Genomic DNA, 23554 nt, shown 5'->3' on the forward strand with positions numbered 1-23554 from the left:
TATAGAAAAAATTAGCCAGACATGGTGGCGCATGCCTGTAGTTCCAGCTAGTTGAGCCCAGGAATTTGAGGTTGCTGTGAGCTAGGCTGATGCCATCGCACTCTAGCCCGGACAACCAACCAAGTGAGACTCTGTCTCAAAAAAAAAAAAAAGAGCAGGGCAGGGCCAGTCTCAGTCACCCATGTGTCGCCAGCACCGCCCAGCACCCAGGTCTGGGCACTGGAAGTGTGTGTCAGAATGGATGAAGAAATAAACGAATGGAGCAGGCTTTTGAAAAACGAGGCTAAGAGCTGGGGCGTGAGCCAGCCGGCAGACTTGCCTCTTTCCCTGAGCCTCGGTTTTCACGTCTGTGAGGTGGGAACAGCCACGTGTGGTGGCTGCTGGGTGAGGGAGCGTGTGCTGGGACTTCCTGCAGGGGCCGCCTGGCCCACAGGACTTGCTCAGGCAGAGGCTGCTGTTGCTGCCCGCTGAGCAGAAGAGGGTAATGGAGGTCAGGGGAGGAGCCCGGGGAAGCCCAGTAAGTTCCCCAGTCACTCTGGAAAACTGGTTCATCCAGTGTCTTCTGTCCCAGGGAGCACAGGTGGGGCCCGTGGAAAGGGGACGCTGGGGCTGGACCGGCCTCTGTGGTGTCTCTGAGGCGTCCCCACGACCCGCGCGGAGCTGGCCCACTTCCGACAGCCAGGCCCAGCCCCCTTGGTGTTCAGCAGGGCCCCTCGGCATCTCTCCAAGAGATGGAGATTCCCACGAGGACCCAGGGCCACTGCTCGAAGAGCCTCCAGCTGTCAGGTAAGGAGGGGACATTCCCCAAAGACTGAGGGGAGAAGGTGGGACTAAGCCCAGGGGCTGAGGTTCCTCTTAGAAGGAGGGAAAGCTTATCCAGGAAGTTGAGGGGCAGTAGAATCACAGCCCTGTGGCTGTTTTATCTATGGAATTTTCTAGAACGCCAGGACCATGAAGTCAGGAATTTATTTGTGTTTGGTACCCTGATATATATCCCCAGTGCCTAGAAATCTAGAGAAGGTTACACTTATTTTATATAGTTGGTATTGTAGCTTACATTAATATCATATATATGCTTGTTAGCATTGGTTAAATGAATGAATGAATGAATGAATGAATGAATTCAGAGAGCCCAAGTGTTTAGCGGCTGGCCACATAGCATCTCAGGGTGGAAAAACCTTCTGAGTCAATGGGATGGCAAATCTGTGGCATCGTGGCTGTATTCCCCACTCCTACACCTGGGGCAGACATCTCTAATCAATCCCAGCACTGTTTCACCCATATGAGGATCTCTGTCTAGGGGGGAGAATGCCATGGTCCCTGCCCGACACCCCTGATCTCAGGCCTCCCTCGTAACTCCCCACAGCCTTGATCCTGGCACTCTGGATGCCCCAAGGCTCCCAGGCAGCCCTGCGCATCCAGAAGATTCCAGAGCAGCCTCAGAAGAACCAGGACCTTCTCCTGTCTGTCCAGGGTGTCCCAGACACCTTCCAGGACATCAACTGGTACCTGGGGGAGGAGGCCTATGGAGGCACAAGGCTCTTCACCTACATACCGGAGCTCCAGCGGCCACAGAGGGACGGCAGTGCCATGAAGCAGCGGGACATCGTGGGCTTCCCCAATGGCTCCATGCTGCTGCGGCGTGCCCAGCCCACAGACAGCGGCACCTACCAAGTAGCCATCACCATCAACCCTGCCTGGACCATGAAGGCCAAGACCGAGGTCCAGGTGGCCGGTGAGTGTTAGGGTCTGGGGAAGACGGGGGGAAGCTAATGGGTCTTGAGCCACTACCAGGGACCAGGCCCTGTACAAACACACCATTTTATTTAGTTCTCTCATTCAACACAGGCTGCTTGAGCACCCACTATACTCCAGGCCCCAGAGCTATCCTTTAATCCTCACGTGCATTAATTAATATTAATTAATTAATAATAGTATTAATAAATACCTGCCTTGTGCCAGACACTGGAGAACTCACCATCTCATTTACTCCTCACATGCATTAATTAATCAAATGTTTATTGAGCACTTACTGCATTTCTGGTCATAAGGAATGTATCACTCAATCTTTATGTTCATAAGGCAAATATCTACTGATGAATCCACTCTGGGAAAAGTGCTAAGGACAGGGTGGTGGACAATAGCTATGCTTTCTCAGTCTCGGCACTACGGACATCTTGGACTGGCCAATTCTTTGTAGTAAAGGGCTTGTGCATTGCAGAGAAGTTTAGCAGCATGCCCGGCCTCTGCTCACTAGATGCTGGTATTGTCTTCCTACTCGTGACAATCAAAAATGTCTCTAGATATTGACAAATGTCTCCCAGGGGCAAAAGCCCCCCTGGCTGAGAACCACTGCCTCATATTAACTCATGTGTACCTTAGAGCAACTCTGTGAGGCAGGTGCCATTATTGTTTCCATTTCACAGATGGGGACACTCCAGCACAGAGAGGTTATGACTTGCCCAGTAAAAAAAAACTAACCAGGAAGATGCACCATGAGAAGGGAGGTCACCAGGGAGGCCTCACGGAAGAGGAGACATTTGAAGAGAGACCAGAAGAAGTCTGGTCTTCTGTAGTCTGAATGGTTGTGTCCCCCGTGAATGTATATGCCAAAATCGTAACACTCCGAGCTATTAAAAAGTGGGGGCCTCTGGAAGGTGATCGCATCATCAGAGCAGAGCACTTGTGAATGGGATTAGTGCCCTTAGAAAACAGGCCCAGGGCCAGGCGCGGTGGCTCACGCCTGTAATCCTAGCACTCTGGGAGGCTGAGGCGGGAGGATCGCTCAAGGTCAGGAGTTCAAGACCAGCCTGAGCAAGAGTGAGACCCCCGTCTCTACTAAAAATAGAAAGAAAGGTCAGGAGTTCGAAACCAGCCTGAGCAAGAGCAAGACCTCGTCTCTACTATAAATAAAAAAAGAAATTAATTGGCCAACTAATATACATAGAAAAAATTAGCCGGGCATGGTGGCGCATGCCTGTAGTCCCAGCTACTAGGGAGGCTGAGGCAGGAGGATCACTTGAGCCCAGGAGTTTGAGGTTGCTGTGAGCTACGCTGATGCCACGGCACTCACTCTAGCCTGGGCAACAAAGTGAGACTCTGTCTCAAAAATAAATAAATAAATAAATAAATAAATAAATATATATATATAAAAATAGAAAGAAATTAATTGGTCAACTAAAAATATATACAAAAAATTAGCCGGGCATGGTGGCGCATGCCTGTATTCCCAGCTACTCGGGAGGCTGAGGCAGAAAGATCGCTTGAGCCCAGGAGTTTGAGGTTGCTGTGAGCTAGGCTGACGCCACAGCACTCTAGCCGGGGCAACAGAGTGAGACTCTGTCTCAAAATAAAATAAAATACCAACGAATAAATAAATTTCAAAGAAATAATCCTCCCAGATTGACGGGCACGTTTAGAACATTAGTAAGTCATAAGGGCTAAATTGACGCTGCTACACTGATGATTTTACTAACTTCCCCCCCTGACTGACACCACTACTGAACAAGGCTGATTAGAGAGAGTTTATGAGGGTTGAGTACGCCAGTCTGCTATCAGCTTTTGACAACAGTGCACTGTGTTTCTGTTTGAAGTGGAATTTGTAAATAGCTGCACAGCTCGACACTGTGTGTTTTTTTTTAATTCTGTCTGCTTAACAGCCCATCATGCCAAAGAAGACCAAGAGATTGCCGAAGGAAGAAAACAGACTTTTTAAATGAGGTTGGGAGTTGCAATATTATCTTGTTTTTGCTAAAGATAAGATGATTTGCTTGCTTTGTGATATTGCAATATCAACACTAAAGAAATTCAGAGCTCATCAGCATGACTCATAAGGATCACAAATATTTTAAATTAAAGGAAGAGCATGAAAGGTTGTACTGCAGAAATTAAAAGATAAAAAACAAATACAATTCTTTCAAGCAGCAATAAGACCTGGAAATAATGCCACTGAAGCAACTTGTATAGTAGCTTATACACTCAAGGAAAAAGGGAAGCCATTTGATGATGTAGAAAAAATGTGGAAGAATGCACTGTCGAAGTTGTAGGATGTTTAGACCCCAATAACATTTCAAAGTACAAACAACTGCCACTTAAGAGGAGAACCATAACTGATTGGCAGCATGAATTAGCCTTCTATTTAACAGAACAACTTCATGCAATACTTCAAAAGGAAAACAGATAGTATTCCATTGCTTTGGATGAATCAGCTGATATTTCTGACTCAGTGCAGATTTTACACTTCATTCCGGTCATAACAGAAGATTTTTCTTTGCTACAAACAGTTACTCCCTTTGGGCACTCTTGCAAACAGAATGCAAGGAATAAATATCTTCAACAACTTTCAAGACAAATGTTGTGAAGTTGGACTGGATTTGGTAAACTTAGTGAGTGTACGTACAGATGGTGCACCTTCCGTGACAGGAAAACATGAAGGGTTTATTGCACAGATTTTTAAAAAATATTAACAGATCCAGATGCTCTCATTTCTTTTCATTGTGTCTTGGATCAGCAAAATCTCTGTGCTAAAGCTACTATTTTAGGTGACACTTTGCAACAAGTTATAAGTATTGTTAACTATATTCCTGCAAATACAATACCACATGGTCAGTTTCCTAACACTAACTTTGAACAGATGAGGTATTCAGTGTGGATTTCCTGTACCATTCTAAAGTGCGCTAGCTATTGCACGGACGGACAGGTGTTAGCCAAAATTTTATTTCTGAAAGAACAAAGAGTTAAATTTTATGAAGAACAGAGTCATCAATGTGAATTATTGAAAGAAGATTCCTATACGAATGCGGCATTTCTGGGTGATACCATGTTAAATCAAAACAACTTGAATATTTCTTTGCAAGGTAAAATTAAATCTATAGATGATATATGGTAGCAAAAAAAATCAAGCATTTCGAAAAAAGCTATCTTTTTTCCAAAACATTTCTTCAAAAGGAGATTTCGGATGAACATTTTCCGAGGTTAGCAAAGGTCGTTGATGAGCAAGATAATATGTGATAATATGTGAGAAACATTTGAAGACTACGCAGCCGTTATAGACCTATTGATTGGAGAACACAATGAAAGGTTCACTGACTTTGAGAATCATGACATCACACTCAAATTAACATTTCAGCCTCACCTGGTTGATATCACCAGGGCACCTACAGGAACTACAGATGGAATTGATTGAACTCATAGTAGATGACAATTTAAAGTCGTTTGAGGCCGGGCGCGGTGGCTCACGCCTGTAATCCTAGCACTCTGGGAGGCCGAGGCGGGCGGATTGCTCAAGGTCAGGAGTTCAAAAACCAGCCTGAGCGAGACCCCGTCTCTACCATAAAAATAGAAAGAAACTAATTGGCCAACTAATATATATAATATAAAAATCAGCCGGGCATGGTGGCTCGTGCCTGTAGTCCCAGCTACTCGGGAGGCTGAGGCAGGAGGATTGCTTGAGCCCAGGAGTTTGAGGTTGCTGTGAGCTAGGCTGACGCCATGGCACTCACTCTAGCCTAGGCAAGAAAGCGAGACTCTGTCTCAAAAAAAAAAAAAAAAAAAAAAAAAAAAAAAAAAAATAAAGTCGTTTGAGGCCGGGCGCAGTGGCTCACGCCTGTAATCCTAGCTCTCTGGGAGGCCGAGGCGGGTGGATTGCTCGAGTTCAGGAGTTCGAAACCAGCTTGAGCAAGAGCGAGACCCCGTCTCTACTATAAATGGAAAGAAATTAATTGGGCAACTAAAAATATATACAAAAAAAAAAGTTAGCCGGGCATGGTGGCGCATGCCTGTAGTCCCAGCTACTCGGGAGGCTGAGGCAGGAGGATCACTTGAGCCCAGGAGTTTGAGGTTGCTGATGCCACGGCACTCACTCTAGCCTGGACAACAAAGCGAGACTCTGTCTCAAAAAAAAATAAAAAAATAAAAAAATAAAGTCGTTGTTTGATGCTAAGAAAGACCCAATTGAAAAATGGAGAAATGTAGTAGACTACCCACACGTTCGGCAACATGCCTAAAACATGCTTTCTTGCTTTTCAACCACTTATGGCTGCGAACCTACATTCTCCTACGTAACCCAAGTCAGGACGTCCTTAGGGTCACGAATGGCTGACCCCCATCTAAAGGAGCAACTGAGACTGCGGACCTCCATGCTACAGCCAGATATTCACGTGCTTTCCGACAAAAAGCAGGCCCAACAAAGTCATTAAAAGGTTAGTTAACTTTAAAATTGACGAATAGTTTTCATTTTTTGAAATTATTAAGTACCTAGTGTTAATAGTTAGATTTTCATGAAATAATGGACTTCTCTTAAGTGTATCTAATTGATGTTTTTTGAGTGTGGCCTTATCTGATTACAGCTATATAAATGCAGCCTTCCAGCATGAAAAGCTTCCCCAGCCCTGGTGGAAGCCCTCCGTGTGGTGCAGTGCAGGGTGAATCTCTGTTTTATCCAGGAGGGAACTGAGTGAGACTCAGGTGGTTTAAGACACTTATTCAAATGTGGGGCCACCTGAGCCGAAGGTGTGTCACTGCCTCCCACAGATGCTACGCTGCTCAGCCACGCCTTCCTTCAGGAGCCACTGCCCCAAGCGCCTCCTCTGTGTCTGGCCTGGACTGGGCAGTGCTGGGGACACAGTGGTGACTGAGACAGCTCTGGCCCCGCTCTCCTGGGGCTCACAGACCAATAGGGAAGGCAGATATTCACTAAATAATCACACACATACACACACACACACACAATATGTCACTCAGCTCCATTCATGATGCCAAAACATAAAAACGAATTTTACAAAATGCATCATTATGAACTGTGGCAGATACTGTGAAGGAAAGCACAGACATTATGAGATTGTAAGTGGACGATCCATGCTGGCCACTGGGAGGTTGCCCTGGGAAGGTTCCTTCAGCGAGGCTTGAATGACAACTGGAAGTTCTCAGCAGGGGGGAAAGAGCTGGGGACTTGTCTGGGCAGTGGGCTCAGCCTGTGCAAAGGGCCTGTGGCAGGAGGCCAGTGTGGCTGAGGCAGGAGAGTGAGGAGGCATCTTCGGTGACCTGCATGGCAAGGTGTGCCCGAGCCATGGCTCAGGCTGTAAGGACAGAAGCTCCCTCCAACTCAACCCCACTCAAAGTGGGCAGGTGCCTCGTGGAACCCCAGGGTAACTGCCAGCGCGTCAGCTCCAGGAGGCCAGGGTTTCTGTGTGGTCCGCAGCTGCCTCCTCGGAGCCCAGAGCAGGGCTGGACACGCTGCCGAACAAGCAGATGGCCGGGGAGCCAGCAGGGCCTGGTGGGCAGTGGGCTTGTGAGGAGAGCAAGGTGCAAATTGTGACGGTCCCTACAGGGACTGAATTTAAAAAACACAAATAAAATATTTGTAATAATTCTGTGCATGAAACAAAGTTTGTGTTAAGTACTTATGTGTGGAATTTTCCACTTGTGGTGTCATGTCAACACACAGGAACTCTCAGATATTTTAGGGTTAGGAATGCTCAACCCATACTAGAGCAGCCCCAGTGTACAGATGGGGAAACTGAGGCTCAGAGAAGGGAGATCGGTTGCTCAAGACCCCACAGCCAGGAAGCAGCAGAAACTGGGCTCAAAAGTGCAGAGGGGGATCAGGGTCATTTACAGCTTGTGTCTGTTGTCCCCTGACTCTAGCCAGGGGCATCTGGGCTTCTCACCCAAACCCGCCCAGACTTTTCAAAGCCCTCCGGGCCTCTGATACGCGAGGCAGTTAATCACGAAGCCCGGCTCCCCTGATTGACCACTCACAGAGCACCTTACACGCATTTATGCTCTGCGTCCTCCCCCCATTTTACAGACAGGGAAACTGAGGCACAGGGAGCTGAAGTAACTTGCCCGGGTCACCCTGCTAGAGAACAGCAGATGCAGGACTTAAACCCAGGCTGGCTGGCTCCAGAGCCCACATCCTCAGCCATGACTTTCTTCTGCCTCATCCACGTCTGTAAGAGGAGTGTGACAACGACACCGCCACCCTGGGGTCGTTAGAAGTCCTGGCTCGGCACATCTGTGTGAAGCTGCTGCTTTCCAAGCTGTGGAAATAAGCACAGAAGACCGACCCAACAGGAAAAGCAAAGGCTACTGATTCAGCTCCTGCGGTCGGTCGCCAGGGAGTCAGCCAGGCGGAGACACAAGGACAGGCCGGGGAGTGGGAGAGCGTCACAGTGGAAAGAGTGATGACTTCACCTGGGCCCTAACTGGAGGCTGTTGGCCCAGGGAAGCTGCAGGTGACTCACTGGAAGCAGGACATCCTAGGGGATGGGTGAGGTGCATATTTGGCTTTCTTTGGTTGATCCTAAGCTGGAAGTGGAGACAAAAATTAGAGAAGCTGTTCAGTTATTAATCAAGTCCTTGCCCTCAGGCAAGTTGATTTAAGTCTCTGTGCCTCAGTTTCCTCATCTGTAAAATGGCACAGAACCTACTGCTTTGTTGACTAATTGAGAAAACATTTTTCGTGTGTGTGTGTGTGTGTGTGTGTGTGTGTGTGTGTGTGTGTGTAGATATTCATTCAATCTTCCTAACCCTAAGACTTAGGTATTCTTACTCCCCACATTTCATAGATGAGCCAAATCTCAGAGAGGTTGAGCAATTTTCCCAAGGTCACACAGCCAGTAGGCAGCAGAGACCTGAACCCCAGCATTACAGCCTCATAGGCTTTGAACGTGGCCGCGGAGAGAGGCTGGGATATCACAGGCGTCCAGCTTGAGAGTACAGCTGGGAGGTCCTCGTGCTGGGGGTCAGAAGAGCAGGGGCCAGGTCGGCGTGGTCCCAACCCTGGCAAGCCCAGTTTAAGAATCCTGCGAGTCCCTTCTGTCCCCTACAAAACACAGCCCAGAACCTCATCCTTTTGCTGGAAGGAAGGAGGTGTCACCAACTGGGGGGGAGAAAAGGCAGTTGGCGGGGAGGGGGCGAGGAGTTCCATCTGGGACAGGCGTGGCGTGTGCCTTCCCGATGGTGGGATACTCGGGTCTGAAAAGCAGGAGAGGGCTCGGGGCCGGAAGGAGGACACGGCACAGCAGCGCTCCGTGGAGAACCGGGGCTCACGGATGCAGGCAGCGGTGGGGGAGCCCTCACGCGACGTCACGGTGTCTCTTTCTCTCCCTCCGCAGAGAAGCATGAGGCCCTGCCCAGCGCACACCTGCCCATGAATGCGGGGACCGTGGCCGCCATCATCATCGGCTCTCTGGCTGCGGGGGCCCTCCTCATCGGCAGCATCGCCTGTCTCCTGGTGACGAGAGGCTGGAAGGGCCAGAGCCACAGGTATGGGGGCCCCAGGCCTCTCCTTCCTCTGTCTCCTCCTCCTCCCCTCTCAGGTCCCATCGATTCTTCCACAAACTCATACACGAGCTCATCAAATCTTGGAACCCCTGAGGTGACAAGGACCTTTTTATCCTGTATTACGCAGAAGTCTGCATTTCAAGAGACAGGAAACCTACCCTTAAACTGGCTTACCAGAACTAAGAAATTGTGTATACTCTATAACTCATTAGCTTCAGGCATGGCTGGACCCAGGGGCTCAATTTTGCCAAGAAACTCCTCCGAGTGCTCCTCAACTCTGTTTTTTTTCCTATGATGGTGCCATTCTCAGGCAGGCTGTCCCCTGGTGTGACAAGATGGCTCCCAGCGGTGGCTCCAGGCTTATACGCCACCAGCTCAGCCACCCCAGAGGAAGGAGAGTACTTTGTTCCTGCTAGTTCCAGCAAAAGCCCCAAGCCTGCCTCTCGTTGGTTTAACGTAGACCACCTGTCCTGACTTGAACCCGTCACTGTGGCCAGGTGTTGGAATGCTCCGATTGGCCAGACGTGGGCTAGTCTGGCAGCCCTAGAGCCAGGGGCAGATCAAGGCCCACGTGATCAAATGGACTGAGAGCGGGGAGGGGCTCCCCAAAGGACAACTGGATGCTATTGTCAAAGAAGGGGAGTGGATGGTGGGCAGGCAGAGCCACCAGATGGTAGAGACGGCAGCCACCAGGACCGGCCTCAAGTGAAATAGACATATTCAAATGAGTCCATTTAAAGAGACATGTTAAGGAAATCATCAGACAAGTGGACGCAGCAGCATCCTTAGATGGTCTCTCTAAATAAATAGTGATGTCTGGGGGACATTGCTCGTTGGCAGAAGGTGGCAGCTGGGGAGACAGGGATTGTGGCTGGGGGTTATGGAGGAAGAGGCCGGCAGGGGACAGAGTGACCATCCCGCCCTCTGGGGCCTGCTGGGCTCTCCAGCCTCTCTGGTCCCTCTCCACCCACCTGGCATCTCACTCTCCTAATGTCCCTCCCCTCCGTACGCCCCCAGGATGACGACCACAGAGAACTCTGCACGGGGCCCCAGTCACAACGCTGGTAAGTGGGGGGCCCCAGGTCTCACGACCTCGGCCTCTTCCCGGCTCCCACCTCTTCTCCCCAAGGGGTCTCCCAACACACTTGCCCCCCAGACCTCCCTGCCGCACCCCTGACTCAGCCACAGCACCTGAGCATGTCGGCAGCCACCTGAGCCTGCTCTTCCTCCTCTTCTCCCCCATCTCGTCCCGCGGTGGGGACCGCCCGCCCAGCACCCCGCCGCTCTCCCGGCCTGTCCCTGGGCAGGGTCCTTCTGTCACTCTCTGCTCAGAGGCCCTCCAGGGCTCCCCAGTGCCGTTGGGACAAGTGCAGACTCCTGAACGTGGCCCCCCAGGCCTCGTGTAAGCTGGTCCCCACGCCCTGTCCTGGCTTCATCTCTCGCACGTAACATTCCCCTCCTCAAACACAAGAAAGAAAATTATGTGTGTGGGTGTGTGATCCAGACAGATCGAACCAGGCTTCTGCACACGTCTGTTCCTGCCTTCACACGCAGTTCTCACTTCCCTTTATTGTCTCAGATGTCCCCTCCTCCAGGAAGCCCTCCCTGACCCGCAGGCTGATTAGGCACCCGTCTGGGCTGCCACAGCCCCCCAGACCCCGAACTCCAGCCCTACACAGCCTAGGTTGTCACCCTGGGGTTGGGTCAGTCTTCTCAACTGGACTATGAGCCCCGGCGGGGGTGGGGGGGGTGGGGGGCAACAGCCAGGACTGTCGTGATCACTGCCATGTCCCCAGCACCGGATGTGGCGAGAAGAAGTGTTTGCACAAATGTTAGTTGAACGAATGAGTAAACGAATGTGGGCAGGCAGCCAGAGGGGGCCTGAGGGTCCCATCGGTCAGCTGGTCCCCCCACCCCTTGTCCTGTGTTTCAGGTAACAACAATCCCTATGAACTAATGGCATCTCCGGTCTTCCTGGTGTCTCCCCTCAGTGACAAGGGGTCCACGAACTCAGCCCTGGTGAGCCCATCCCCACCTGCTCCCCTCAGGCCAACTTCTCAAAGGGCACCCCAGGGTACCTTGACACAGAGTTTGGGAACCTCATCTCTCTCTCTCTCTTTGAAAACTCATAAAGAAAAGAGATTGGAAGGAAATGGCGCAACAGAAATAGCATTTGTCTCTGGGGTGTGGAGGCCAGTGGGTGGGTTTTTTCTCTTTTCTACTTGTTTGTATTTTCTACACTGAGCAGATATTCTATTTGTAGTGGGAATGGGGTGGGAGGGAGGAGGGACTGCTAAAAAGACGTTATTTGAATTAAATAAAAAAAAGAAACTTACAACGCTCAGGCTAAGAGCTTAGAACCAGAGGTGTGGACAGGGGAGGCTGAGCGTTAAGGGGGTGACTGGTGGGCCACGTGCCCACCTATGGGGGACACTGAGGTGCAGGGAGTGGCTTCCCTCCACCCCGGGCCCTCGCGGTCCTGGAGGGCTGGTGTTGACTTGGGATCCAGGACTGTCCATAGCACTAAAGGTCAAAGGTTGAAGGGGGGATGCGGGAGGGAGCCAAGGGCCCGGCTCACCTGTGTTCTTCCCTCCTAGCCCCTGCCCATGCCCGCACCCCTGCAGCCCAGGCCGGAGAACCACCAGTACCAGGTGTGGAGGTGGCGGGGTTGGGGGTGGGGAGGGGGCCCCATGGGGCCAGGAGCACCGCAGCCTGGACGGGAGGGGTCAAGGGGGGAGAGCATGGGGTTCTCCTCGCTTCTCACCCCGGAGTCTCCAAGTCTCAGCTCCCAGGGGAAGCCCATTCCAGACTCGCTGAGGGACCCTGGGCAAGTCCCTTCCCCTCCTGGGGCTGCAATTTCCTTCTCTCTAAAAGGGATCCAAGGCTTTGAATTTGCACAAGAGGAACAACGCCCAGAGAGGGACAGGGGATTACCCAGGGTCACACAGCCAGGCAGGGCCCAGATGAACCCCGTCCAGGCCCCTGTTCCTGGGCCTGGGCCTCAGTTCCTCCCCATCCCCTCCTGTCTGCCCCTGTGCCTCTGTCTCCCTCCCAGTGTCTCTGTCTACACATCTCTGTGTGTGTCTCTGCCCCGTCTTGTAGTCTCTCTGGCTGTCTCTCTCCCTGTCCACATCTCTGTCTCCCCAGACTCTTTGTCACTGTGCCCACCTCAGTCTCTGGCTCTTCCAGGCACTCCTGTCTCTGCGTCTCACTCCCTGTCCACGCCGGGCTCCCATCCTCTCTCTGCGGGTTTCTCTCTGTGTCTCTGTGTCCCTCACCCGCTGTCCCTCTCTGTCCACCCTCCAGTTCTCACCCCCCTCCCTGTCATAATCGCTCTCTCTCTTCCCCCCCCAGGACCTGCTGAACCCAGACCCCGCCCCCTACTGCCAGCTGGTGCCAAGCCCTGAAGGAGCCCGGCCAGGCCAGCCTCAGACAAGGCCTCTGCCGCCCCTGGGGGCCTCGCACCGATGACAGAAAAGACACCTCCGAGACCAGCAGGACGAGGCCATCAGGGGCTGTGGGGCTGAGGAGGTGGACTCGGCCAGAGACTCAGCGTCACGTGGGGCAGGTGTCCCGGGAGGGGGACAGGAGATGGCCATGGGCCCATCTCCCGCTCACCCCCAAGTACACAGCGGTCTGGTCCCTTCTGGCCACACGTCTGGGAAAGGCAGGCTCCTGCCTCCTGCCATGCCGGAGCCCCCCCGCCCCCCCCCGAGTCTGGATATTTGGGGGTGAGGAGGGTGGTCTCAGGCCTGCCTCACAGGCACCTGTCTGGCTGGGCTCCCAGTCGTCTGTCCTCAACGCCCCACCCACCCTGCTCCAAAATCACCCTCAGAGTCCCTTCCCCTGGGGCCGAGGCAGCCCCCCACCACCAGGGCCCGAGGCCCAGGGCAGGGAGGCCTGGCTTCATAGGCCCGGGGCCCTGGGCGACAGTCCTGGCAAGTCAACGTGGCGGCCCGGCCCCTCCCTCACTCAGGCAGCTCCAGCCCCTCTCAAAACTCGGTCTCTCTGAACCTGCTGCCAACCTCCGGCCGTGGCCCCCACCCGGAATGCCACCGAGTCCCTCAGGGCGGTGGCTCCCTTCTCCACCACCACTCCAGCCCCTGCTCCTGAATGTGGGCTCAGCCTGTCACCCCTTAATCTATTCCTTCATTTAGCAATAAATGAGCCCTTGCCGTATGCCAGGCCCAGTTCTAGACTCTTGCAGCTTTGGCAGGGAACAAAACAGACACAAACTCCTGCTCTCCTAGAGGGTCACCATGGCAGGGGAGAGAATCAGGAAACAAAATAAATCACTCGCGCACATGGGATGAGCGCGCAGCAGGGAGACAGAGAGGGGAGGGGGGTTGGGGGGATTGGGGATTGAGATTTTAAATGGGGAGGCAGAGAAGGTCTCACTGAGAAGGTGACAGATGAGCAAAGACCTGAAGAAGAGGAGGGAGGGAGCTATGTGGGGCTCTAGTGGGAGAGCATTCTAGGCAGAGGGAACAGCAAGTGCAAAGGCCCTGAGGTAGGAGCGTGCCTGGCACGTTCAGGGGCAGCAAGGAGGCCAATGGGGTGGAGGCAGACGGGGGAAGGGGCAAAGGGTGGAGGTGAGGGCCGGCGATGGAAGGAGGGGCAGATGGTGCAGGGCCACTGAGGCACTGCCAAGACCGTGGCTTTTGCAGGGCCAGGGGGAGGGCTTGTGGTGGGCCGGATAATGCCACCCCCAAAGATGTCTGTGTCCAAATCCCCTGTGAAGATGACCTTATGTGGCAAGAGACCTCAGCCGTGATTAAGCTCAGGGTCCTGAATGGGGAAATGATCCTGGATCACCCTACACGTAATCACAGGGACCCTTCTGAGAAGGACACAGGAAGCGTGAGTCAGAGGGGCGCCGAGGCTGGGGAGACGTGCTCTGAAGGTGAGGAGGGCCAGCACCCGGGCAGCACCTCAGGGCCGGAGTGAGTCACCGTGGGAAAGATCCATCGGCCATTGTGAGTGTTAGAGATGAAAGGGGCCATCAGCCAAGAGATGTAAGAAGCTTCTAGAAACTGGAAAAGGCAAGAAAACGTTTTCTGCCCTAGAACCTGCAGAAAACAACACAGCCCTGCTGAAACCTTGGTTTTAGGCAGAGAGACCCATTTTGGACTCCTGGCCTCCAAAACTGTAAGATACATTTGTATTGTTCGAAGCAACGAAGTTTGTGGCTATTTGCTACCACAGCAATAGGAAACTAATATAGGGGATGAGGAAGGATTCGCAGAAGGAGAAGTTGCATCTCGTGCTGACTCAGTATGCAAATACTCCCTAGAAGGGAATTCTCTATCCCCAGAGCCCTCCAGACACCCGATGCCCTGCCCGGGTCTTTGACCTCCTTCCTGCTAACAGGGTCACCCAGGTGGCCAGGGCTCAGGGCCAGGAGTGTGGGGGGCTCTGTTCATCCTGACCCCAGACAAGGGGACCTCACATGCCTCCCTTTTTCTCCTCTATGGCAGCAGCTGATTGTCAAGCCCCACTATCCATTCTCTCCTTTTCCTTAGTAACAGGGTTTTTATCCAAGCATATGGCTGCCAGGCACAAAAACTACATTTCCCAGGTTCCCTTGTGGCTCAAGTGTGGCCATGTGACTAACTGCAGGCCAATGGGGTGTGCACAGAAGTGGTATAAGCAATTCGCAGGTCATGCCCTTAAAGGGACCTTGGGCTGGAGAAAAGACGTGATGGTGGGAACCACCTCGGGTCAGGCGAATGAGGGCAGTGGCCTAAAGGAGAGCAGAGCTGAGTTAGGGAGAGCCTGGGCCGGTCCATGCTGTGGACAGAGCCACTGTGCCAGGTTAGATAGTTACCTAAGAGAGAAAGACTCCTCTCTTGCTTAAGCTACTGTTGTTTGGAGATTCCATTACACCTAGCTCCTTCTAAATCCCAATTAATACAACCCCACCTCCAAGAGGGCAATATTTTCAAGAGTAAGGTCTCTGACCCCGGCTGTACTCCTTCCCACTCCCGTGGTACCAGTTCCATCACCGACTGAATTGTGTCCCCGAAATCCATATGTTGTATCCTAATCCCCAATGCGATTGCATTTGGACGTTGGCCTTAAAAAAGATAGTTAAGATTAAATGAGGTCGTAACGGTGGGCCCTAATTCAATAGGGCTGGTGTCCTTAAAGAAGAGGAAGAGGCACCAAGGATGCATGCCCACAGGGAAAAGGCCACATGTGGACACGAGGGGGTGGCCATCTGCAAGCCCCAGGATAAATCAAACCTGCTGACACTTGATCTTAGACTTCCAGCCTCCGATACTGTGAAAAAATAAATTTCTGTTGCTTAAACCACCCAGGCTGCAGTATTTTGTTGTGGCAGCCTGTCTCAGTCCATTTTCTGCTGCCATGACAGAAGAGCATGGCGCCGGCGTCCGGCAAGGGCCTTCCTGCTGCTTCGCCCCGTGGTGGGAGGCACAAGGGCAAGAGAGGACCAAACTCAGTGTTATAGCAAAGCCACTCTCTCAGTGACTAACCCACTCTCGTAATGATGACAGTGATCCATGCATGGGGGCAGAGGATGGAGTTTCCAACACATTCGAACCGTAGCACAGCCTAGCAGATGAATGCAGGCCGCTTCCACGACAGCCCCAGGAAATGCGAGATCAAAGGTATCTTCTTCCTTCGCCACTAGACAACCAGATTTAAATTGAATAATAATAACAATCACGCCAGTGAATAGAGTCTGGACTTTTAGACGTCTGAACTTCTCGAATTTTTTTTTTTTTTTTGAGACAGAGTTTCACTCTGTTGCCCAGGATAGAGTGAGTGCCATGGCGTCAGCCTAGCTCACAGCAACCTCAAACTCCTGGGCTCAAGCGATCCTCCTGCCTCAGCCTCCTGAGTAGCTGGGACTACAGGCATGCGCCACCATGCCTGGCTAATTTTTTCTATATATATTACTTGGCCAATTAATTTATTTCTATTTATAGTAGAGACAGGGTCTCGCTCTTGCTCAGGCTGGTTTCGAACTCCTGACCTGAAGCAATCTGCCCACCTCGGCCTCCCAGAGTGCTAGGATTACAGGCGTGAGCCACCACTCCCAGCCTCTTCTCGAATTTTTAAAATAGTCTTGGAAGGCTGGATCTATTATAGTCCCACTTTACAGATGGAGAAACCGAGGCTCAGAGAGGTGAAGTGACTGTCAGGGGTCACACACTGGGAGTAAGGAAAGGCCAGCGCTGCGGTCAGATAACCTCAGTTATGCCGCAGCAACAAGCAACCTCACAATCTCCGTGGCCTAAAACATGAAAGGTTTGTTTCTTGCTCGTGCCACATGCTCAGCTCAGCCAGGCAGGTGTGACAAGGGTCAGGAGAGCCGTCATCCGGGAACCGGCGGCCAGAGCCAGTCACTACCCCAGCAGGGAAAGAAACGGAACGTGGCAAATCGTGCGCTGGCTTTTAAAGGTTTCCACCCAGAAATGACACTTCTACTCACGTTTCCTTGCCTGCAGCAAGTCCCCTGGCGCCATCTCACGTGAAGAGGGCCGGGCAGGTGCGATCCTAGCATGTGCCCAGAAGAGAAAGAACTGGAATGTGTATGAGCAGCCCAGTGAATACACCAGCGGGAGTCAAACCAGAACCCACACGCTCACCCACAATGCTTTTCTGAGAGCAACGTCCAGGCAGGCCTGCCCTGTTTCATCTAGTCATTCCCTGACTCGTTCATTCATTCATTCATTCATTCATTCATTCATTCAGTAGACACCAGACCAGGGTGGTGGGACGGCCAGGGGAGGCAGTACAAAATATTGCCAGAGTTTGGTCCTGGTCTGGATAGAGGGGGTTAGGGAGAAGGGTGTGTCAACAATTCATTTATTCCTCGGTTCAACATTTATTTAGCATCTGCTGTATACAGCACTGTTCTAGGCTCCGGGAACGAAGCTGTGAACAAGACGGCCATCCCTGCCCTCATAAAGCTAACCTCCTATTGGGAGAGAGACAGACCACAGACAAATGGCGTGGAACATAGTATCGGGGGTGGCGACACTCTGAGGGACAGAAGCGGGTGCTGAGGACGCTGAGATGCTGGAGGGAGTGAGCTCCCCCCGGTGGCTGGTTGTACAACGGGAGGACGGACAGGATGGCTGTTGTTCACACTGCAAGAGGGTCAGGTCTGCGAGAGAAACGAAGACACACGTCCGCACGAAAACTGCGACACGGATGTTCACGGCGGCATTATTCACAATAGCCAAAAAGCAGCAGCAATCCAAATGTCCACCAGCAGAGGGGCGGATACACCAAACGTGGCACGGTGTCCTCCAGTGGAATAGCATTCAGCCATGAAAAGGAACGGAGCGGGGACACCCGCCACAGCACGGACCAACCTGGAAAACACGGTCCTGAGTGAAAGACGCCAGACACAGAGGGCCACGTACTGCGTGAGTCCCTTCGTATGAAATGTCCGGAACAGGCACCTCCAGAGAGACAGAAAGTGGATTAGTGGCTGTCGGGGTCGAGAGGGACGGGGAATGGAGAGGGCCTGCTAATGGGTGGGAGGTTTCTTTTCGGGGCGATGACAATGTTCTCAAATTGGTTGTAGTGATGGTTGCACAACTTTGTGAACATGCTAAAAGCCGTTGAGCTGTACACCTTACATAGGTGAACTGTGTGGTATGTGAATTGTACCTCAATAAAACTGTTAAAAAAGGAGAGAGAGAGAGAGAGGCCAGTCCTGCGAGCAGTTCAGCCTGTGGTCAGGAAGGGCAGCAGGAGACCCAGCTACCCAGCTGGGGCGTGAGAGTGGGGACAGCGAGCATGCAAGGTGCTCCTTGCAGCACCTGACACACTGTAGCCCAGGAAATGTCCTCTTTGATCACTGGGTGGGGGCTGTGCCTATCCGGTTGGTCCTTATGGCCAGACTTGCAGACAGGACAGGAAGGAGGCGGCGTGCGGCCAGCAGGGGGCAGCAGAGGACCGCACAGACCGCAGACGCACGCTGTGCCGCCCGGGGCCCATCCGCCCGCCCCAGCCTCTGCCCCTGTCTTTACCCTTCTGGGCACCAAGAGAGCCCACCCAGCTCCTTCTGCCCAACCCCAAGACACGGGTACCTCCCTCGCTCCCTCTCGCTGTGGCAGGCACCAGGGCCTGCCCCTGAGGGCTCTTGAAGTTGTCCTCCCCGTCCCTGGTGGGCCAGGCAGCTTCTCTCCCCCCCCTGCCGCAGCCTCCTGCCTGGTCTCCTGCTCCCCCCATCCCCCCACCACAAGGCAGCCCCAGGGATCTTTCTAAAACCCAAAGTCAGCACAGCCCCTCCCTGCTCAGAACCATCCGTGGCTCCCCAGTGCCCATAAGGTCCAGACGCCTCACCACAACAACCTTCAACACCCTGCGAAGTCTGGGTCCCAGGGGACTGCCGGTCTCATCACTCAGCACCCCTGCCCCTTGCCCCCACACTGGGGTCTACGGTCCAGCAGATTTAACTTATTTCTGTCTTTTTTTTTTTTTTTGAGACAAAGTCTAACTCTGTTGCCCAAGCTAGAGTGAGTGCCGTGGCATCAGCCTAGCTCACAGCAACCTCAAACTCCTGGGCTCAAGCAATCCTCCTGCCTCAGCCTCCCGAGTAGCTGGGACTACAGGCATGCACCACCATGCCCGGCTAATTTTTTGTATATATATTTTTAGTTGGTCAATTAGTTTCTTTCTATTTTTAGTAGAGACAGGGTCTTGCTCTTGCTCAGGCTGGTTTTGAACTCCTGACCTTGAGCGATCCGCCTTCTTAGGCCTCCCAAAGTGCTAGGATTACAGGCGTGAGCCACCGCGCCCGGCCAGAACCAAAGTCTTTCTAAGGCCCAAGCTTTATCTTCTGCTCATTCTGCTCTGAAAGGAAGAAGGACCAAGATGTAATCCCACATGCTGGGGTCCGTGGCTCCAGACAGAGGTGCCTGCCTCCTACCAAAGGGCACTGCGGGAGAGTGATGCTTAACCCGAAGGCGGTATTGCTGGTGGTGGGATTTCAGGCACCGTGTCATTCTCGTGGCTCAATTAGGACAAGACCAGTGTCCTGGGCTGGAACTAAGAGCCCCGTCGGGGTGCCCAGGCTGTCTCCACCCGAGCTCTGCCCACCAGGGGACACTATTCCCCCACCGCCACCTCTTCCCCGGACACCACTAGATTCTCAAGGCTGTGGCTCCTTGTTCTACAAATGAGGAAGTGGCAGCAGGGAAGGAAATGGGCTGGGCCGTGACCAAGAGTCGTTATGATTCATGGGGAAAACCCTGCCCTCCCAATCCAACTCCTTTGTATGCAGAAAGGCTGGTGCACGCTCCTAGGGTTGCAGGATGGATCACGGGTGTAGACTGGCGAGCAGAGGTGTAGCTGCCCCTCACCGGCCCTCCACCCCTGTTTGCAGCCCTGGACAGGCTCCTGTACCTGGCGGGGGCGTGCAGGGGTTTCCCTGGAGGTGTTTTTATCAGTTGGACACCATGGAAGAAAGTGTTTCACTACTGAAGCAAAAATTTCAAAATCTCAAACCACTTTTGAGTCCTGGCACCAGGGAACTTTCCCGGGTGCTAAAAGCGTTCTAAAACTAGCTTTGGGTGATGGCTGCACGAGAGGAATTTTATGGCGTATTAAGGAAATAATGGCATGGCCGAGACAGCTGGAAATTCGGGACACTGAATATTTGCAGATATTAAGGAATTAATGCGTTTTATTTTCACTTTTTGAATGCAATGCTGGCGCTAAGTCTTTATCGTTTGGAGGTTCGGGCGGAAGCAGCTATGAATAAAATGCTCCGATGGCTGGGATTTGCTTTCAGATAGGAGAAGGCCGTGGAGAGGGGAGGACACTAGACCGGCCGTGGGCTGGTGAGCCGAGCGGCGGGTGTGCGTGAGGGGAACGTGGCTCTTCTCTCTACTTTTGACACTGTGTGATATTTTCCATACTAAAAAGCAGTTTTAAAATTGTTCTTAACCATAACTCTAAATCCGAATCGAAACCCTTTCCATTTGCCTCATGGGAAAAATGAGGCCCCAAAAGAAGGACAACTCGCCAGGTCCCTTTGGGGGTCCCCAGAGAAGTCTGGCACCCTCTGCGGGCCCCCGTCTCCTTCACTCCCTGCCCTCGACCACCTTCCAGAAAGCTCTGGGTGGCCAGTCCCTTTCTGACCCCCTCCCACCACTCTCCCTCCCCGTCATGGGATCCAGCCACACCAGCCTCCTTGCTGTCCTCACACTCCTCAGAGACCTTCCTGCCCCAGGGCCTTTGCACCTGCTGTATTTCTACCAAATGCTCCTTCCCCACCTTTCCACAGGCTCCCTCCTATTTGGTTGCCTCCTGCAGGTCAGAAAGATCCCCCACCCCCATCCCCACACCTGTCTAGCTAAAAGAACAATTCTTGTCCCTCCCTGTCCTCTTGCTCAATGTTATTTTTATGGCGTTTATCTCTATGACATTATATGCCTTATTATGGGCCGTCTCCCTCCAGTAGGATGCAGTCCAGCAGGGGGAGGGCCGTGTCTCTGGCCTGTGTACCGCCTGGCACACGGTCCATGCTCAGCAAATACTTGCTACGTGATGAACGGAAAAACCCAGGTGGGTGAGGTGAGGAGGAAGTGGGGTCGGGTGTCCCGGCAAAGGGAACGGCCTGTGCAAGGGTCCCAGTCTCGCCCCCCAATCCACCTGCCCTCCCTGCCCCCTAGCCTGGATGCCCTTTCTAGGGTGAGGAAGGCAGGGGACATTTGGCCCTTTTGCCCCAAGAACAGCGTCCCCAGGCCCAGCCAGAGCCAACTCCCGGCCTTGCCGGGCCAGTGCCGGAAGCCACACCCTGATGGCAGATCGCTGAGCAAATATTATGGCCCCGACGGCCCCACCCGAGATAAGGGGAGGCGGGAGGGGGGGTTGGGAACCTGCTTCTGAGCTAAGTGATTCGCTCCAGCCCACCCCTCAGCGTCAAAGCCTGGTCCCTGCCCAGAGAGGACGGGGCGAGGACCCTGCCTCGGTGGGAGGCCCAAGTCCACATTTCTGTCTTAAACATTGATGAAGTCAGTGGTGGGCGGGGTCGTGAGGGGGTGACAGAGTGAGGAGGCCACATTCCCTCCACTCCCTGGGAACTCGTGATGGTGACCGTGACCGGCTGGTGAGACACGAGCAGGGAGGCCGAGGTAGCTGACCAAACCGGGCCCGAAGCCAGTGTCCCCAGATGGCTCGGATGGCTGTGCAGAGAAGGTGACACTTAACCTGCCCCGACCTCGTGAGCCAATGCCTGGGCCTCAGTTTCCTTGTCTATAAAATGGGTGCTCCGGGGGAGAGGTACCGGACGAGACAACAGGAAAAACGGATGCTCTCAACAAATGATGACATCAGCAGAATATAGATATTCAGTCTGCCCACTGCTGCCCGCCCGGGCTGGCACCGCCCACTAGGAACACGACTCCGGCCACACGCACAGCTGCAAATTTTCTAGTATCACACAGAGAAAAGTCAAAAGAAACAGGTGAAATGAATCTATTTAACACCGTCTATGCAACATGTGATCATTTTAACATGGAATTAATATTTTTTTAATGACCTGTTTTATTTATTTATTTTTGCCTGTACTAAGTGTATTTCTCATTTCCAGCTCATCTCAGTTCCGATAAGCCAGAGGCTGTGGCTACGTGCTGGGAAGCGCAGCCAGCCTCACGCTGTCACCTCCTCCCCAGTGAGCCTGTCCCCCGCACACAGCCCCAAGAGCCCATCAATACCTAAGTCAGTTCACAGCCTTCCTCTGTTCAAAGCCCCCCCGGGTGGCTCCCGTCTCAGAGTAAAAGCCACAGTCCTTTGGGCGGCCGTTGAGGCCCTGCAGGCTCTGCCCTCCTTCCCTTCTCACCCCTCCCTTACTCATTGGTGCCTTCCTTCTTCCGCACAGTCACCAACACACTCCTGCCTCAGGGCCTTTGCACGTGCTGTTCCCTCTGCCTGGCCCGCTGTCTACCCAGACTTCGACACAGCTCCCTCATGGAGTCTCTACTCCAATGTCACTCCAACGTCCCCTTGCTGCCCTACATAAGCCAGTGCCCCAAGCGCCTCCAAACCCTCCCCTGCTTTGTTTCTCTCCATGGCATTGTCTCCACCTCATATAATACCATCTGTGTTTGTATATGTTTGTCTGCTCACCGTCTCCCCACACCCGAGGTCAGCTCCGCGTCTGTCCTATCCATGCCTGTAACCTCAGACCAGCGCAGAGCCTGGTGCTAAATAAATGTTTGTCAAATGCTGAATGAACAATGGTCCACACGCACCCAGAGCTGGCTCTGGGGCAGGCCCAGCACTGAGCCCTCCGTGTGACTGTTCTTACCCTTGGGAGAGTCAATGTCGTGACCGCCCACCACCCACTGCACGGAGAGGCAGAAGCCCCTGCCCACAGCCGCCGGGGGCTTTCTGCCCAGCCCTGGGCCCGGCACGTGGTAGGTGCTCAAGAAACTGCAGCTCTGGACTGGGATCCAGAGACCCAGGCTCACCAAAGCAGGGACCAGGGAGGGGGGGAGGGGCGGGTCAGGAAGGGCAGGGAAGCAGACCCGGAGGCGGGTGTCATGCCACGGTCAGCGTGCAGAGCCATGGCACGGTCTGGCCAACAGCCGGGTTCTGCTCACAGCCCCTGGAGCCCAGCCTCACCGGGCTCCCAGTCCCACGGCAGGTCACCAGATACCCGGGCCTCCCTGGAGACTCCTCTCTCTCCCTCTGTCATCCGCACCTGGTGTCCGGTTCCACAAACGCTCTCTGAGCCCCTGCTCTGTGCTGGGCAGTGCTGGGGACACAGTGATGATGGCCCAGCCCTGCCCGCCCTGAGGCTCCCATCCCCAGACCCTGAGAACCCAGGATGGGCAAGGCCAGGACTGGGGATCCCAGGGGGCACCTGACCCAGCCTTGGAGCCCAGGGGGGCTACCTGGAGGAAGAGGAGGAGAAGGTGTCAGGCAGGCAATGGAATGGAGCAGAAGGAAGCAGGAGTGTGCCGGGGAGTGGGCGAGTAGGACAAAGACTGGCTCGGGGGCTCCCAGCAGGAAGGGGGGGGGCTCTATGAGGCTGGTCTGGGGGGCAGGGGCCAGGCCACGCAGGGCCTCATGGGCCACAGTGAGGAGCCTGGGCTTTATCCTCAGGGCACTGGGGAGCCACAGCAGGTTCTGAGCAGGGGAGGGGCATGGGCAGGTTTCTGTTTCAGAAAGACCTGTCTGCCAAGTCGAGGGACAATGGGGGAAGGGGCATGGAGGGAGGGAGGGAGGAGGATCCAGGGAAGGGGGTGCCACCTGGACCAGGGCAGGCGCCTCAGGG

General features: G+C 53.5%; 2 protein-coding genes across 3 annotated transcripts in view; both read left to right on the forward strand.

Annotated features, from left to right (window-relative positions):
- BCAM (basal cell adhesion molecule (Lutheran blood group)) overlaps nt 1-23554 on the forward strand; it is a 366430-nt gene that overhangs the window by 248701 nt on the left and 94175 nt on the right. The window lies entirely within an intron of this gene.
- CEACAM19 (CEA cell adhesion molecule 19) lies at nt 732-12812 on the forward strand. Its single transcript, XM_020283343.2, is given in 10 exon segments — nt 732-786; nt 1367-1735; nt 9117-9267; nt 10303-10349; nt 11219-11300; nt 11415-11485; nt 11883-11936; nt 12640-12685; nt 12687-12753; nt 12756-12812. Coding segments are annotated over 10 exon segments (999 nt in total).

Source organism: Microcebus murinus, chromosome 16, assembly GCF_040939455.1.
Source record: "Microcebus murinus isolate Inina chromosome 16, M.murinus_Inina_mat1.0, whole genome shotgun sequence".
Lineage (NCBI taxonomy): Eukaryota > Metazoa > Chordata > Mammalia > Primates > Cheirogaleidae > Microcebus > Microcebus murinus.